Source organism: Nipponia nippon, unplaced genomic scaffold, assembly GCF_047370975.1.
Source record: "Nipponia nippon isolate SJK-2023a ecotype South Korea unplaced genomic scaffold, ASM4737097v1 scaffold_4, whole genome shotgun sequence".
NCBI lineage: Eukaryota > Metazoa > Chordata > Aves > Pelecaniformes > Threskiornithidae > Nipponia > Nipponia nippon.
Genome location: NW_028262358.1, coordinates 54,681,774 through 54,699,903, shown reverse-complemented (window position 1 = coordinate 54,699,903; position 18,130 = coordinate 54,681,774). Strand labels below are relative to the sequence as shown.

At 44.9% G+C, this 18,130-nt stretch overlaps 1 protein-coding gene across 2 annotated transcripts in view; it reads right to left on the bottom strand.

Moving 5' to 3' along the window:
* UST (uronyl 2-sulfotransferase) overlaps positions 1-8,454 on the bottom strand; it is a 167,845-nt gene extending 159,391 nt beyond the window's left edge. For both annotated transcript variants that reach the window (XM_087777011.1, XM_087777012.1), the window contains exon 1: positions 7,799-8,454. In XM_087777011.1, the coding sequence (XP_087633137.1) occupies positions 7,799-8,081 (283 nt within the window). In that variant the 5' untranslated portion in view covers positions 8,082-8,454. The remainder of the gene's footprint in view (positions 1-7,798) is intronic.
* Between the last annotated feature and the right edge of the window lie 9,676 nt (positions 8,455-18,130).

Genomic DNA, 18,130 nt, shown 5'->3' with positions numbered 1-18,130 from the left:
GTCCAAAAAAATTGGGTGATTAGCATACAGAACACACTCAAGCAATTTCAGTAATTCCAGTTTCTTGCTAGACACAAAAGAAATTAGAAACTCTCTCTTGTTATTAATATACAAATTTAAATGATGGGATCAGAAGAGGCGGATGGGGGAGAAAGAATTGATTACCAGCTGGAAACAGGGGGTAGAAGAGGATACTGGGAAAATATGAGATATGAATAATAAATGCTTTGTTGTTCTTTTCATCCCATTGTATTTACTGTTTTGAGCTTTTGTGTCAGAACAGTCCTAGGATCTTATTTGACCTGTTCAACCATTTTACAGAGTGTTCCCACCAAAAATCACATAAAAATCAAATCCCTCCATTAGACATTCATCATACGTTCTACAAATTTTGACAATATAGACCTATACTTAAATAATGAATGAAAAACTTCCACTTACTGTCACTGCTGATTTTGATATGTGCTATTCATTTCAAAACAGTTTTATCAGGAATCAGTGCAGTAGAGTTAGCACAGATGTTTATTTCAGATCCTTCAAGGAGAAAAAAAAAATTAGACAGCCTTTCTTTTCCCCACTGAGCACGAAGTCTTGAAGCTTTTGTATGAGTTACTTTTGCTAGAGAGTCTCCCTTTCTGGCAGCCTTTAATGCTTATTGTTCTTTGTCAAACCCTAAGCAAAAGCAATCTTCCTCCTCCCTAATTACATATGAAAATATGAGAACTACTGCAGCAACCACTTTTTTGCTCCCATGACAGCCACGATTCATTTTGGCCAAGTATTTTCCCATAGAGCACAAAATGTTTGCCATTCGCTTCAGGTGAATGAAGCTTCAAGAGACTGTATTTTTACTTTCATCTTTGCAAATTAAGTCTATGCGACACGACTGGAAATAAGTGACCTGGGTACATCCTCCTGGGCATGAAGTCTTCTATATGAGGACACATATAAAAACTGATGCCCTTTGATGAGACTCTGGAAACCAATTATAGCAATAACTCCTGAAGTAAAACTGCACAGAGACAGTGTTAATGTACAGCGGCGATACCCTTGAAAGAAAAGTAGCTGAACCACTGACTTTGCCTCAGCCTACAAAGGAGTTCCCTTCTAACACTCTCTACTGCCTTATCTCTTTGACATGGCCAAAATCCCTCCACAACAACAGGATTTATCACAAGTATCTTTTTCCTTCAAGTATTTCTATGGCTACTATCACTGTAATATCTGAGAATATTATATTCTGTTACACATCTATCTTCAAAATGTCCTTTGGACAAAAAGAGATTAAATGCAGGTAGAATTAACGCACAACTTGTTCAATGTCACATGAAGTCTCTCAGGGGAGCGAACTGAAACCTCCCTCATCTCCCCAAGCCCAAGCGGAGCATCCCATTTAACCAGCAGACTTGCCCTCTCACAGGTGTATATACTCCATTGTCATATAATCTGAAAGTAAACCAAAACGAAATACATTTTTGAAAAAGCTGAAGTAAGATTCTCTGTCACCAGGAAATGAATTAATCCTTTAAATCCCTTGTCACCAAACAAAGTTGACAAAATGAAACAGAAAAATGTACACAGCTGCATATATGCAATACCTGATTCCCAGACTGAAGTCTGAGTTTGAAAGCAGAAAATACATCTCTGAATAAATGCTGTCCAATTTTCCAAATATATTTAGAATATCATCACAACACATTCACACAGTCTTAAACATTTTTTGCTATGACTTCACTGTACACAGTGTTTTATGGCCAGCCAGGATAACGTAGTCCAGTGACCACTTCATCTTTCTGAAAGCAGAAGGCTCGAGTCAGTCATAAAACAGAGTGCATTCTGCTTCTCCGTCGAGTATTCCTTGACAGCATCATGCGTTAGGTAGGGCTTTGTTAATCTTACAATCGGACAAGCTGTGAGTGATGAGCAAGTCATGCAGCCTTTTAACAAAAGCTTCTTGGAGATGAGGCACATCTTTTGTCTTCCAAAAAAGCTCACTTATAGCTTGAGAGCTTAGCAACATAAATGGAAGGCCAAACATATTTTATCTAAAAGACACTACATATCACATTCACAATAGCAAAATGAGGAAGTCCAAAGAGGACAGAAAAGTTAATTAAGAAAGATAGAGCTACAGACTTGTCATTTTGGTTCAGACCATCTCTTTTCAAGGTTTTAGGAAGCAGCTTCTAAACTGCCCTTTCAGTTCCTTACAACGTTAATGAATTTTAAAATGTAATAAATTCTAAGTGCAATGGAATTAAACAATCCACTGAAGAGCAAGAGGAAAAAAAAAATCAAAATTATTTAAAGTATGGAAGGACTCTTTTCAGAACACTACACGTTCTTGAAAACAATAAGAAAAAAACCTGCCAATAAGAACGTAACCAGGGCCTTGTTAAAAGCATATTCATTTCAGAAACAGGTACTGTGTCAGCATACAGTAAACCTCATCCATAGACCTCACAGTCTTTCCTTGAGTGTGTTTCTCCTAGTCACACACCTGAAGGGCCTTCAAAACCATAAAGGATTCATGATCCATGTGCAAAACAAAACTGGATGAGATAACCCTTTTTGGCCATAAAAAAGCACCATGCTGTTCACCTATAACGAAGCATGCTAGGTGCTTTTATTGTTTAGAAAAGCTTGCCCTGAAGAACTATGTGCTTTCCATCATTTTAGATATAAATGCAGTATTACCAGAATAAAAAACCCAAACCAACCCCCCGCAAAACCCCTCCAACTGTTGTGTCCCCCCCGCCTTCTACCGCTTAGCAATAACATTTGTATACGAAATACTCTCAGTCACTTTTATTGTTTGCTTTGGATAGTCAGTTTCTTTTTTGTCTCTGTCTTAACAGGAAAAAACCAGACACTTCGGAATAAAAAAAAAAAAAACAACCCAACCCCCCCCACCACCCTCTCAAAACACCCTACCAAAATAAAGCCAATTCATACTACCGCCATTAAAAAAAAAAAATTTTCACTTTGTGTTTAAAGTATTTTTTAAGATTTTTCTTACAATCTCCCCGAATACTCAGATTTCTTTCTGCTTCTTCTATTTGACAAAACGATGGTTATATTCCCCCACGTGTCCAAAATAAACATAACTGTTGTTGTGACAGCTTTAAGCCTACGGAGCACATCTGGCCAAAATACCTGAGAGTTTCCAGCGGCATGAAGAGTGAGAGTAGGGAGTAATTTAGAGATTGTCTGAAGAACACAACTGGCCACTTAAGTCTTTTGTCTTGCATAGCAAGCCACAGCACAGGCAACTTCCACATGCAATCAAACCAGTGTACTTGTTGGCAGGCTCCTGCGGAGTTCAACAGGGGAAATGCTTTAATTGACATTGAACAATAACAAGTTTTCACTGCAAATACTGAAGATCGAAAGATTTTTTTTTTTTAATTGGCCATTAGAGGGTTGCTACCAGCCCTTGGAAATACTCATTTCTGTATTTTGAAGCATGTATATATCACAAGCCAAAGCGGGGAAGAATAAAGCAATGCAAAATCACCGCAGTTGCAGGGGAATTGAGTCCCCAATGCATTCCCCAAAAGCCACAGGGCTGTCCAAGATTTACAATTTCTGTCTTACTCATCTAAGGGAAGACTCTTCTCACTTCCTCCCACTGCTGGAGTTGGGTTTTGATTAGTGAGCCAGGATTACCTTGGCCAAATCAACAAGCAAGACCTCATAGATGCTGTGGAAGCCCCAATACTCCAGTTTATTACTGGAAAGCCTGGCAGTTTTTAAACTTTCTGGTTTTTTGGAGTTCATGGATGGCTCAGGTCTGGTATGCACCCCCCTACAGCAAATTTAAGCCTACTGGCGACAGCCATGCTTTTAAGTATCTTCCACAGATTCTTCAGAAATAACCCACTAACGCCCACACCCCCACTGATTACATGCTGAAAACCAGGGCTCTAGATCTACCCTGATGGGATGACTACAGTGTGAAATTGTGGCATGTTCCTGTGAACCGCAGCCAGAACAGACAGCAGAAACCATTAGCTTTCCACAGACCTTTCTGTCCTCTGAAGTATTACGAGCCTGAAGTCAGAACGGAATAAATCATGAAGCACCGCCTTGTATCTACTAATTTACTTTCATGTGCTCCATATGATTCTGCTAGAGTTTTACAAGAGAAGAGAAGGTGATGCGAAGTGAAAATACTGAATATAGCTACCTTCTCCCCCTACAAACTGCCAAAATATTTTTCCAACAGATTCTCCCCAATCAGTATGGCAATCAAACAAAAAGGGAGGTGCATACGGACAGGACACCAGAGAAGCTGGTCCAGGAGAAAAAAAATTTACTAATAGTCTGAATATTCTGAAAATACACTCATTCCCACCACCACCAAAGGAAAGTTCATAGAACTACCAAATCTTCACACTGAATTCCTTTGAAAATATAAACTTATTCCTCTCCTCCTCCACAGTGTATGATACAGGCCTAAGAACAAAATGAAAGCTTCTCAACCCCAGTGTTTTCACACTGCCTAGATTTTCTTTTACGCACACACTTGCCTGATGCAGGTGTGATTTCTATCCTGATCGCAATTGAAGTTTTGTGTTGTTACTTAGGAACATCCTTTCAAGTTCTGAGGTAAAAAACACCCAAGCATTCCCTCCAGAATAACATCACTAGCCACGAGCAGCACACTGAAACTTGCAATGCAAATAAAAACCCAAAGTGACACAAGATGACCCCTCCCCACATTGTGGAGGCCACTAAGTGGTTAAACAGAGAAATCAGTTTTCCCTTTGGTCTAGGCCTTCTCGGTTCTTGTAGATTTAAATGCAATAAGGGCGGTTGCAAAATTCACACATTGCAAACATGGTCTGCAAACTAACTGCTCCTTTCTGTTTGGGGATTTAAATGTTAACACCATAAATTGTGGGTCGGAAGGACTGGAAGGAAAGAGTTGCTTGTACACTGGATCTGTGGCTTCAGGGGGAAAAAAAAAAAAGGTTAATTTTTTTAATATCATGAGACTTGACTAGTCCAACTGTTGTATAAAACACACATGTACATATGTAGGGCTTTGGTAGTTAGCAGGACTGGATGTCCAATACCTATTCCTCCAAACAGTTCTGTTAGTTCCCTGGAAGACAACAGGACTACTGGTTACAAAAAAACTGTTCGTAATTTGCAAACCTTCCCAGTTGGATACCTCAAGTAGTACGCACCATTCTTGCAAAATGTACACTCAGTACAAAAAAAAAAAATCCTTAGCAATGTCATCCACACGGACCAACTTTGACAACCCATGTGAAACTGTACACCAAGGAAGTGTAAAATAACTTTAGAAAGTAGCACGCACACAGGCACCTTAGCATCCAGACAAAGTATGTTCCGCTTCTCGGCAGAGGCAGCAGCACTGCTTGCTTAGTGGGTACTAGGACTCCAGCCACAAGGACTCTGCTTCCCTCTCAGGCACTGGCCTGCTGCAGGGTGTTAGGCAAGTCCTTGTCTCCTCAACATCCCAGGTGACCCAGGCACAGAGAGGAAATTCCTATACTAATTGATATAACAAGTGCTGAAGTTCATTAACAGATAGACTTGTCTCCCGACTCCTGAGAGAATCCAAAACTTCAAAAGAAAAAAACCCCAAACCATTTTCAAAGAGGAGTGCACTCCTTCCCCAGAGGCTCATCACGTTCAGGCACACACAATAAAGGCTTTTCTGCACTTGCTGAGCGCCTCACAAAAATTATCGTGACCCATCCACCAAGACGCAGCAGTTTCCAAGCCTTTCATCTGTAGGCCTCAGAAGATTTTCCAGCAGAGACACAACTACTGGCTAGAGTGGTTAGGGTAGTAGATCCTAGTTTTATTTCCCGGATCCATCCAAAGCAGTCAAAAGGACACAAAGTGAGAAGCTGCACAGCCCTGTGTTTCTCACAGCCTATTCCCACACAAGCCAAGCAATGTTCATCCTTGATGAAGATTAAAATGAAAAAAAATTGACATCAGCTTTCTTCTGAAAGAGACATCTGTGCTTGATCCCATTAAAAAGTCAATCAATTGTAAGCAAAACCTGCTTCTGCCTTGGTGGAAAATTTGTCTATTTTCTTTTCAATGGAGGAATTTCTTCCTAATTATAGCATTAAAAGAAGAAAAAAAAAAAAAAAGTCATTAAAACCCAAGCCAAAAAGATAATACTCTGTTGTGTTTGGGAAGTAATATTCAAAGCATTTCTTCTTCTGTTTTCACTTGAATTTTCACTGATTTTTTTCTCCAGTTACAGTAGAATCACAGAATAACATGAACTAGAAGCAACTTCTGTTCACCTGGTCCTATCCCCTCAACAAAACAGGGACGAATTGACTTGGGTTGCTCAGGACCCTGTCCAGCCGAGTTCTGAATATCTGCAAGGACATCCCAGCCACCCCAGGCAGCCTGTTCCAATGTTTGACCACCCTCGCATTGAGATTTTTTTTTTCCAATATCTCACTGGAATTTCCCTTGTTGCAACTTGTGTCTGTTGCCTGTGGTCCTGCTGCCGTTCACCTCCCACAGGATCCTGGCTGTGTCCTCTCTGTACTCTCTCATCAGTTAACTGAAGCCATGGGATAGTTTTCCCTTAAAGAAAAGCAACAGATGCGCACACCGAGTCGTATTCCCAAGATACTCGTAAAATACATTCAAGCAGATAGAGATTTTCAGCTTATTTTTCTGAAATACAAGTATTTTTGTTTGCAACCTAAAACCATCTCGCATGGATTGCCCTCCTGAAGCATGTACCACCAAAGGCTTACCTTCACAGACAACTAACACAGAGTAGCTAACGTGGTAAAAACTCACACCGCAAATTATTCTGTCGTAATCCTCCCACACGGAGAAACCCTTAGTTTTTTGCTCCCTATTTGAACTAGTCCTGCCAGCCCCAGGTACTTACATGACCTCAGGATACGCTCTGTTTTTCACAGCTTCTCTGTTAAGCAGGGAAGCGACGTTTAGCGGTGTGGAAACTGGGCACAAAGAAAAACCACGTGCAGAATTGTGGTCAACGTGAGGACGGTGACGACAGGCCACGGCGCGGGGCTCGCACCGGCTCGGCCGGGGCGCCCGGGCAGGCTGCGGCCGGGCAGGCTGCGGCACAGCGCCGGGGCCAGCTCAAGCCTCGGAGCGGCGTGCTCCGATCCGGCGAGCGCACCTTTCTCGCCCGAAGCGAACCCGCTGCACACGGGCGGATGCTCGGGTCACCAAGTAGGCGCGTTTGGTTCGCCTGTTTGGGGGCTGGCGTGTTTGTTTTTACAGCAGCATCTTCTGCCAGGAGCCCCCTGTCAGCCCGTTCCCCCCCGCCGGCACCGGCGCGGCGGCGCTGACAGGACCGATACGCCCGAGCCCCCGGCGCGCTGCCCTCCCCGCCGCCGCCTCAGCCCCGACTGAGGGCAAGAGGCGGCCGCCAGACCCCGCTCTGCGACGGTCACCGGGCAGGCAAGAGCCGCCCCCGGCCAGAGGTCCGGCTCGGGCCCGAGGAGGGCTCTCAAGGGGACCCTACCTTTCGCCAAAATTAACTTCTGAGAGGGCGCGCACCCGCGCCCCGCTCCCAGGGCGCCGTCGGCCCTTCCCACCCCGGTGTCAGACCTCTCCGCCCCGCGTCCCGCCCGCCCGCCCCTCCCGGGCAGCCCCGGCCTCCCGCCGACCCCGGCCCCGCTCCCGCCGCCCGGGAAGCCGGGGAGACCCGCGGCCGCCCCCGGCGCCGGAGGGAGGCCCCAGCCCAGCCGCCACGGGGGGCGAGGAGGAGCCGCAACAAGTCGCCGCCGCCGCCGCCAGCCGCCCTTACCCAGATAGTGCCGCAGGTCCAGCAGAAAGTGCGGGGGCCCCCCGTTGAGCTGGTAGAAGAGGGAGCCCAGGCAGAAGAGCAGCAGCGCGGCCATGCAGAAGCCGTAGTCGCGCAGCGAGAGGAAGGGCAGCAGCGAGAGGGGCCGCCGTCTCTTCCAGCCCCCGCCCTGGCCCGGGCCCGGGCCCGGGCCCGGGCCCCCTCCCGCTGCCGCCGCCGCCGCCGCCGCGGGGGGCCGGGGCGCGGGGCACTCCCCGCCGCCGCCGTGCTGCAGCTTCTTCTTCATCCTCCCCTTCGCCGCCGCCGGGTCACGCAGCCCGCCGGGGAAAGCGCATCCTCCATCCGCCTGCTCGGCTCCGGCTGCCCGCGGCGGGGAAAGTTCCCGGGAGCTCAGGGGACCCGTCCCGTCCCCATCGCCGGCTGCCCCCGGCCCCGCGGCAGGCGAGAGTCCCCGGCGCTGCGGCGGCTGCTGCTGCGGAGCGCCGCTAAGGGGAGGGGAAGGAGGTGGTCACCATCCCGCTCCCCCGGGCTCCTCTCCTCCTCCGCCGCTCTCTCGCTCCCTCTCTCCGCTCGGCCTCTCGCTCCGGTGTCAAGTTACAGCCAGCGCTCCGCCGCCGGCCGCCTGCAACTCGCGGCCGACTTGTGCGCGCCGCCCGGCCCCGCCGCCGCCCCCCGCCCGCCCCGGCCCGCCCCGGCCCCGGTCCCCGCGACGCGCCCGTTGCCTCCGCGCGAGCGACCCCTGCGGGCGCCGCCGGGCGCCGCCGCCCCAGCGGCCTGGCTGCGGCGGGGGCCCGGCCCGCCCCGGCCGGCCTAACCCACCTGCCCCGCCCGCCCCTGCCGCCGCCGGCTGCCCTGGGGCCGTGGGGCTGCGCGGGGAGCGGGGCCGGGGCCCGCGGGGCAGGGGCTGTGACAGGGCTTCTCGCTGTCCCCCGCCGCGGGGCTCTGCCCTGGCAGCCGGCCCGGCGGGGAGCAGCCGTTGGGCCTGACTCGCCCCAAACCCTGCCATGGCCCCCGGCCGCCCCGCTCCCGCCGGGGCGGGCCCCGGGCCCCCGCTCCGAGCCCGGCCGAGGGGTCTCGTCCCACCCGGCGGGCGCCAGGGCCCCAGTGGCCCACAGGCGCTACGTTAGGGCTGTCATATCTTCCCTTGCAGCGATGGTAGCAGCAGGAAGGTTCAATATTACGGTGATTCAGACGAGTCCAATACAGCGTTAAGATCCCGCGCCTCTGTAGTAACGTCACATCATTCGTGAGGGAAGAGAGGGATCAATCTTCTCGTTGCAGCTTTGCTGGGGTGATTAAAGCAGGGCTGTTGTCTACCGGGGACAAGGCTTTAGACCAGTACGGAAATTAGAAAATTAAGATTGCTCATGCAACCTTAATTTGACCCCCCTGTACATATGGCTTATGATACAGCCTCTAATTGCTCGATCATGCTGTTTTTCCTAGAGAACCGCTTCCTACCATGCATAGGGTGAATGGCGTTCACTCAGGGCTGAGCTGTTTAATTGCTTCATCCTCTTTATACAACATATGTCCCCAATATGTCCCGATGGCTTATTTGGAGCTATTCTTGCCCTTGGGCATTGTTGGAATTACAAATACATTTCATTCCCTCGTGTGGCTGTGTTGCCAGCGCAGCAGTGGTGGGAGGAGAGGCCTTGGGGTGGCATTGCCAGTTCACCATTTCGTTTTATGGACCTGGCTGGAAGGGGGAGCTTCCCCAAGGTCCTGCTCGTGGGACCACAGGAGACTTTTCATTTCTAAGCTGCAGCAAGTTCGGTCGACTGTGGTTTGGGAGAAAAGTAGGAAATCATGACCCCAGTGCAACTCACCAGGGCAGAAATTAAAAAGCAATCACCCTTTTCCTTTTTAGGCTTAAAAATTGCATCCTGATTTAGAGGGCCTGACTCATAATCTTTGCACACTTGCAGCTGGAAATTTTGCTCAGGAGACTGCATTCAGATGTCCACTTGCACTGAAAGGCTTGGGTAAATGCCTGAATCTTACCTACACTGCTGGCTTCGTTTTGTTGCTGGCACCCAGCAGCAAAGGGCATCTGCTGGAATATGGAAATTAATCTTGCTAGTGTGGACAGGAGCACAAAGCCAGAATCTGATAACAGATAACCAGTCCCATTGCATTCCTTGACAAAACATATCCACTCACTGGCTGAAAGAGCAGACCTTCTTAGATAGTTTCAGGAGGAATCTCCTGGTTTTAGTTACACAGTTCTACGGCATCACCGCACAGATCCTTCACAATCTTACACAAAACCTGTAGCAAAGACAAAGTTAGGAATCACACCTCATTTCTGAAAAAGAGAAAAGTAGTACGATACAAAAAATAAGTCCACTTTGGGCTCGTGTTTAAGCACCAAAAAAAAAAGAGACAGCAAATGGTAAATCTTTAGGACTGCCGCTCACTTTACACAGAAATATCCAACACCTTTCACCAGATAAAGCCACAACTGTAATTGCACGGTTAAACTACCACTTCTTAATTCTCATGAATGTTGCTCCGAAACACTTAGGAAGTATTGGGGGCTTACTTAACGCGCGCTTCTGCCATGGGTGTTTCGTCTCGCACTGCCTCCATGGACGGTTAACATTGTTTTGTATATTCTTTTGAATACTTCCATATCCATGGCTTGTTTGAGTGACCACACTGCAGGGTTGCTCAATAGTGCTAGTTGCTGTCGCGGATGAGAAACAGGTAAGCACTTACACTGAAGGTTTGAAGAAAATGGATGCTTTGATGAGAAGACAGACAACACCTGTAAGGTGAATCAATAAATCTTTATTTTTCTGGTTGCAAAGAATGTCTTTGATGTCTGGGAAGAGAATTTTTATTAAAAAAAAAAAAAAAGATGGAAAACCAGGCCAATCAGTGGAGTAACATTTAAGTGGGAAGACTGTACTGTTGAGGGAGTTCTTGCCATACTTCTAAGCATTGACAGGTAAAAAATTCTCTTGGGAGGAAGAAGAATAGAAATCTTTGTTGCTGGAACATATACTTAAATGTATAAATTAGCTGTAAAATCAGTTACTTTCACATATATGAACTATTGCACCTATGTTATGCTGTCAATTAGAATGCCTAAATCAAACTAGGGCAACGAGCAGGAAAATAAATACTATTTACTTTGTGGCTATAGCTTGATACAGTACAACTGTTTTCCTATTTTTAATTCCCCTGTAACTCATCTACTTTAACGAAAACAGTATGATTTTGCATGAACAGCGTAAAGCAATTAAAACATATATACATCCTTAACTTATTACATTCCCATTCACACAAAAACCCCCAAAGAATCCAAAACACAAACCCCACATGAAAGGAATATTACGGTTGAAAAGCCAAGTGTCGACACTAGGATAATCCAAAGGTGAGGTTTTTCAGACAAACTTGTTTTGACTTGCAGAGGGTATGACTTACAATTTAGCCTTTAACTGCATGATGGTATTGTTTTGCTCAGGGGACCACTGCCCTGTACAGTGCATGGGACAGATACTGTTCACTGAATGTGCAGCTTTTCCGTTTATTTTTAATCTCTTTGTTCGACATACGTCCTCAGGCTTTGTTTAAAGCTATTTGCATCCTGCTTGTAATGCGGAATTATTAACATCATAACAGGCTTTTCTACAGCATTCATTGTTACAGTACGTTGAGCATATGATGAATGCTTATGAATTACTTTCATGAGATGTAGCTCATATCACCATTTTACTGATTGGGAAATGAGACACAGAGAGATTAAGGTTAAATGTGTCTATTAATTTTGGTTGCCGGCCTTGAGATGACTGGGGTTTGCCTTGGTGAAATAGTTAGCATTATGCAGCACTTTGTATGTTTGAAGCATAGCTCCCTTTGACTTCAGACGCAGCTGTGAATGCTAACTACTTCTACAAATCAGACCCCAGGCTCTCAAACCAAAAACGAAGCATAAAAAGAGTACTCAGTGGCTACCTGGAGTTCAAGTAATCTGCTTGACATCACATAGGAGTGCTCTGGTGCTAGCAGACCCAGGATCAATCATTTTCAGAGCAGTGTTCACACAGCAGTCCTCATCCTCTGCCTGCCTTGACCTTGGCCCACTCTTTTTTTTTTTTTTCCTCCTCTCCTGGATCTAGTCTCAGCTCCAGGATCTTTGTCCAAATCTGTTTCCTTCCATGACCAGTCTAGGTCCAGCTTTTGCTCCGGCTGAATCCCTCTCCCAACTGCAGTGGTTCCAGCAAGAAGGACATTGCGAGCCCAGAGGCGCTTCCCCAGGGCTGGAAGAGGCTGCTCAGTACAACCAAAGGAGCGGAGAACAGAGCTGCCGAAAATTTCAAAGTGGGTCTGCATTGGTGCTGTGCTAGAGATTCCTGAGCTGATCCGTAACTCCAAATGGATGGATTCAGAAACAAGTTCAATGAGCGAGATAAAGAACATGTGGAGGTTGCGTGTCTGGCAGCACTCGGCAGAGATGCTGGCTTGACTGCATCAGCATGGGTTACCCACTGGCTAGGCAGTGCTGCTGCTTGGTCAGCCCGGTTGTAACATCTTGCCAACCGGGCTGCATGCTCATGATTCTGAGCCTACATCACTACTATCTTGTTTGGGAATGCCTACGCCAGGCTGCTGGGGTGCTGCAGCTCTTTTTTACTGAGCACACATAGTCCGAGGTTGTACAGAGATCTTTAGTCTTCCGTGGGAATAGCAAAAAACACATGCCTAAAAATCAAACGCCAGTGCTCCAAGGAACAGATGCGCTACAATTTCCCATTTTTGCAGTGGTAGGATTTTGTTTCTAACATAGACAAAACATCTTTCCCTTATTCTTAGAAACATCTGAACACTATTTGTTGAAATTTTCTAAATAAATTCTCTAAATAAATTCTCATTAAGCAAAATTCCCCAGCTGGGGATATTTCAGAATAGGCAGTTTGCAAAGGTATAAGCAACTAGAAAGGGCCAAGATATAGCCGGGGCCCTAATTTTCATAAGACAGTAAAGACAGAGGAAATTTAGATGCAAGGCTTCACTGAGTAAAGGTTCACTGGTATAACAGAATAACATAATGTAATGTCATCTGAGAAGCACCCATGAAAGATCGCAGCTTTAGATTCCTCCAGCACTCTCTCTGCTTCAGAAAGGGTTGAGGGCATAACAGAGTAATTGATGGCAACTGTGCAGGCTTCATTTTGCTTTATTCAGCAACAGTTGATAATTTGATGGAGAGCAAATAAGGGTGCACCATGCCCTTTCATTTCATGCATATAGAATGCTTGCAGGTTTCATCTGCCTTGACTGAACTGGAATTGCAGCCCTGTGCTAGCTGGTTGTATTCATTTCTGTCCTTTGTGGAAGGTTCAGGAATATATCCCTGGGAAAAATATGACGGTAAATATCGGAAGACAGGGAAATGAGCTTGTGTGCCAGATGGATAAAACTTAGCAACACCCCGATGGAGCAGGTTCACTTTGGAAGAGGTATTTATAATTTGTAATTGAAGTGGTATTTGAAATTACATAAGCGTGCTCTATCAACATCACTTGGAGATTAACAGGATTTATCAAAAGGTATTTATACTAATCCCTTGTTATTGCTGGCTGTCTCCAGCTAAGTGCTACTCACAGGGCTGTCCTAACTCCTGATACCACTGTTTTTATTTGTTTGCTTAATTTTCTCAGAAAATGGGTAACAAGAGAATTCAACCAGGATGCTTTCCTTTTTAATCAGTGTGCATATCATTCAGAAGAGGCAATTGAAGCCAGAGGTACAAGAGGATGTTGTATAATTTATCGTCTTGCCGATCAATCTTTTCCTCTCATAATTATCCACTCAGAACCCCCCAACTGAGTTCCCTTTGACTTTGTGTCCTCTTTCTATTGATTTTCCAATAGCAGTCTAATTCCTGCATTTGTCTGCAGAAACTACTAATAGAAAGGCAGAAGTTGCAATGTGTAAACATGAGTTTTCACACAGCAGACCCATTAAAAGCTACATTTGTTTAGACAGTTAACAGAGTAACACCATATGATGTACTGGACAGATTTAGACATGTAAAGATGGAGACAGTCACATGGGGAAAATACAGTCCTGGTGCTAATTAGGCACTAATTAAAGTAGATAGTTAGGCACTTATGTCTAAATCCAGGAAATGCAAAGATATGTTAGAAACACGCAGCTACCTCCAAAATAGCTGGTGCATGCATGCAACCCCATGCAGAGCTATGCCATTGCAGTACCAGGGAGCAGCAGAGCCGGGTTAGCGCAGGGCTCTCAACAGGATTAGCCAGGGTGGGCAGAGCCATCCTGGCACTGGTTTACCTCAGCCAGTCCCAGAGCCATTTTACAGCTCCCCGTGGTGCACCACATGCTGTAGCATAGGGAAGAACTTTGGGGAGAAGTAAGGTAACGCGCCAAGAGGTGCACTGGCGTTGCAGCTGGGAATGTGACAGGAGGATAAAACAGACTTTGTCAGACAAAGCCATCTAGACTAGCCTGTAAGAAACCTCAATCCACATCTCTGAAACCACTCCTAAAATTTGTATTCTAACTCGTAATACTCTACTAATAGTAACGCCACCGCTCCTGTCTTATCAAATAAGGCAAACTTACAACCAAGGTCTCTCTTTCCTACAGGTGAGGGCTCCAACCAGTGGGAGAAGACTCTCCAACTTGTTTGGGTTTTGCTTTTAGGGTTTTTGGGGGCAGGGGGAAGGTGAGGGAGAAGGAAGGCAAAAAGCTAAAGTGAAAAGAAGTTAAAAAAAGAAGTGGGAAGCAGATTCATATGAGGCACTGGCAAAGAGTGGTGCACCAAAGGTGAAGACAAAGAAGATCATACACCTAGTGTGGAGTGCAAGGTGGAGAGGTGATTTGTACTTACAGGGGAGAAGGAAATTCCTTCCTAGTCAGGTGGGGAAAAGAGCACCTGATGTGGTGCATTTAATCCTTAGCAGTCTCAGACTCTAGGTGGGATTTTCAAAAGCAGCTGTCTGAACAACTGGGGGTCTAAATCCTTCAGTCAATTTGGCCCTGTGTTTTTTCAGCTCGTCTCAGGCCTTATATATGAAACAATTCACAAGCTGAAAGATACTTTACTGAATTATTCATAGACAGATTGCATGTAAGTATTTCAGAAAAAACTGTTTGTTCACATATCACAAAGCCAGCAAATGTCAAGCTCTTTAGCATGGATCCCTCACTTGGTAAAGTAGTATTAACCAAAAATAGAGTTACGCGTTGGCTGCTTTTGTGTAATCTGCCACAGGGATGTCATTACATATGTTAGGTCAAATTTTGGAAAAAGCAATGTACAAAAAAGGAACTGACCCACAAGATAAAGTTTACTGTAAAGTCTGTAAATCAGGTCACTTCATCTTTAACATAGATCTTCTAACCTGCCACATGAGTGGTGGCCCCACAGTGCATGTGCTGCATGAAACTGCCTTTGCTCTTCTTTCAGCTACCAATGCCCTGCCTCTTCCAACCCCGAAAGAGAAATACACCATATTTCAGATGATATAAACTTTACTCGTGAGCTACAGCAGAGGTAATGTCCTTCAGAACTGTTTGCCTTTGCTGTATAGGTAACTTGGTCTTTTAGGCACTTAGTTTTATCAGCCAACTTTTACTGTAGAGTGGTGATAACATCACCGAGAACTGACATGGAAGGTAAAAATTTAAAAACCTCAAGCCAACAGAGTAATATTCAAATTGCTCGAGCAATATCCAATAATTCTCCCCTCTCACGAGGGACTGGAAAAGAGTGGTGCACCAAAGGTGAAGACACCAGCCTGAATACAAGTATGCACACACACATATATGAGATAGCTTTAGGTATAAAATGCTGACTTAACGTTAGTTCAGGCAGCTTATTGCAACAACCCAGAGAGTTCTTTTTCTGACTTAGCTTTGACTCATTTCCCAGACAGTTACATATATAACTTTGGCTTCCTATCATTTCCTTGACACATGCGCATATAAACCTGAAAGTTTTTAAGTTGTATGTGAAGTTTCATTTTGATTCTATGCAGTCAGATTAGGAGTTTTATTCAGTGTCAGCTTGCAGAATAACTGTGGGAAATACGGCGCCTTTTAATTTTTTTAATTCAGTAAGAATATCTCTCATTTAAAGAATTCATTCTTATCACCTGTGCAGTTTCATGTTGCTGTTAAAATGTGAAATATGCAAAGCAGCGAGTAGATCTGCATATCATAAACTATTGCCCCCATTTTTAAATTAGATTCTTTGGCAACAGTATTTCTGGTATCCAGTAAGCGTTTCTTTTAAACCTATACAAAATACTTCTGGAAGATAATGCCTACAAAAATGCCTGTTGAAAAAGTAGACTATATAAATCAATTATTTAGGACCTCTGAAGTAGAGCAATAAAAATCTATAAAATTATTATAAAAAGATGCAATGCAATTAACATAGTCATGAATGTTTACACAAAAATAGCAGCCAAGCATTTGCAAAAGGAGAAAGAATGTAATTAATTTATAATGAATCAAGGCAAATAAATCAAAGGCTCCTTGCTCAATTTATTGAGTTTTACCCAACATCAAGGCTTCCTCTGGACCAATTTGATTTTTCTGCAGTCTTTCTCCAGAGCCACGTGACTGGAGCAAAACTATGAATTGCTTTAAGCACTCCCAGATGCTGGGGTTGTCAGTCTTAGATCATGCTATTTCCAATTCTTGTGGAAAAAGAAAGCATATATTCTCATTATACTGGGCCTTCAACTGACTAATCTCCTGATTGAGAGACTTGAGTTTAAAAACCAGAGCAACAATTATGATCAACTGGTCTGATTTCTGTTTCTTGGTGAAATAAAAATTGACTCTGTTGTTGCTGCTGATATTGTTTTGTCTCCACTATATTTTGCTTCTCTGCCTCTTGCTGCAGCGACCTTAGCTGTTTCAGTGGGACTGTGTGTGTGCTGCTGATTGAGCTAAGCCAGACTTTAACATCACACCTTGTAAAGGCAGCTCCTATTGCCCTTCTGGGAGGCTCTTTCAAAAGATGTCACCTTTTTTTCCCTTTCTTTTTATCTCAAATTAACACGGGCAGGCTCAACCATATGTCATTTGCATTTAAGAGAACAGTACACCGTGTCTTTTAAAGATCTGCTTAAAGTATTGTTGCCTTCTCCCCAGCCTTGCTTTTTTGTTTCACAGCCACGTTTATCCGTGGACAGAAGACTGTTGCAAGGACTGTGTATGACGGTCCCTGCTTATACCCTCAGATGAGTTACAGACCTCTTACATTTCTAGAGTCTTATGTTGGCTGAAGGATGGGAGATGACAGATGTGCACATCTGGGTAGGAAACGTCACCCTGAATTGCGTAATGGAAACCCCCAACTACATACGGAGGTCATGTGGTATGTAAACCCCTCTTTCCTTTAGGGCAGATAACGAGAGAAAGGTGACAGGACAAGGCTATTGCTCAAAAATCTGCACATTGCACCAGCTGCATCTCCACTCTTCTGGACCTCAGCCTAGGTTCCTTGTGCCAAACACAGCGTGATGAAGAATTATTCCTCCTGCGATCATCTGTGTCTGATCCCAGGTCAGGAAAAAACTACAGTACTGTGCTGCAAATGTATGAAATGCAAGTGCTGTGGAAGAAATTATGATACAGGGTCAAAAGTGTGATTCTCCCACTGAATTCAGAGATTTCTTCAGAGAGTGCTTGGCTTGTTGGTCTCTGCAACAGTTGAATTTCACCCCAAGAGGATATTTTAACGATCACTTGAGTTGTTATTCGCTTGAGTGTTACACCATCAGCATCCATATAGTTACGGATCATAGCAAGTAGAGGATAAACTGCACCTTTTATCCTCATTCAAGCTCCCTTTCCAAATGACAGCCTTGTACCCCTGACTCTTCTCAAGATGGAAAGCTAACATTTTCCCACTCTTCATTACTGCGTGTATTGCTCACACAAGTGGCCAAAACGTCTCTATCTTCACAAACATAGTATGTTTTTTCAAGCCAGAGGAGATAGGTGCAAAACTGAACGCTGATGTTTTGAAAATTATTCTCCTTTTAACCAGAAACATAAATATTAGATGGAAATAAATCATGATCAGACCAAGCCCTCAGCCAAAGCCGAAGGAGAAAGTTTGTTGTAGCGATGAGATATTATTTCAGAAAAATAGGGACATCAAAAGTTTTGTTTTGTTTTGTTTTAAATTCCTGATGCTTTAAATTTAAGCTTCAGAAATGTGGAAATGGCTTCATTTTTAGCCTTGAGACTTGCCCCAGACATGATCCCCCACAAGGACAAGTGACTGTGTATTGTATATGCATACAATGGACTAACTGTTAGACTAATGGGGGG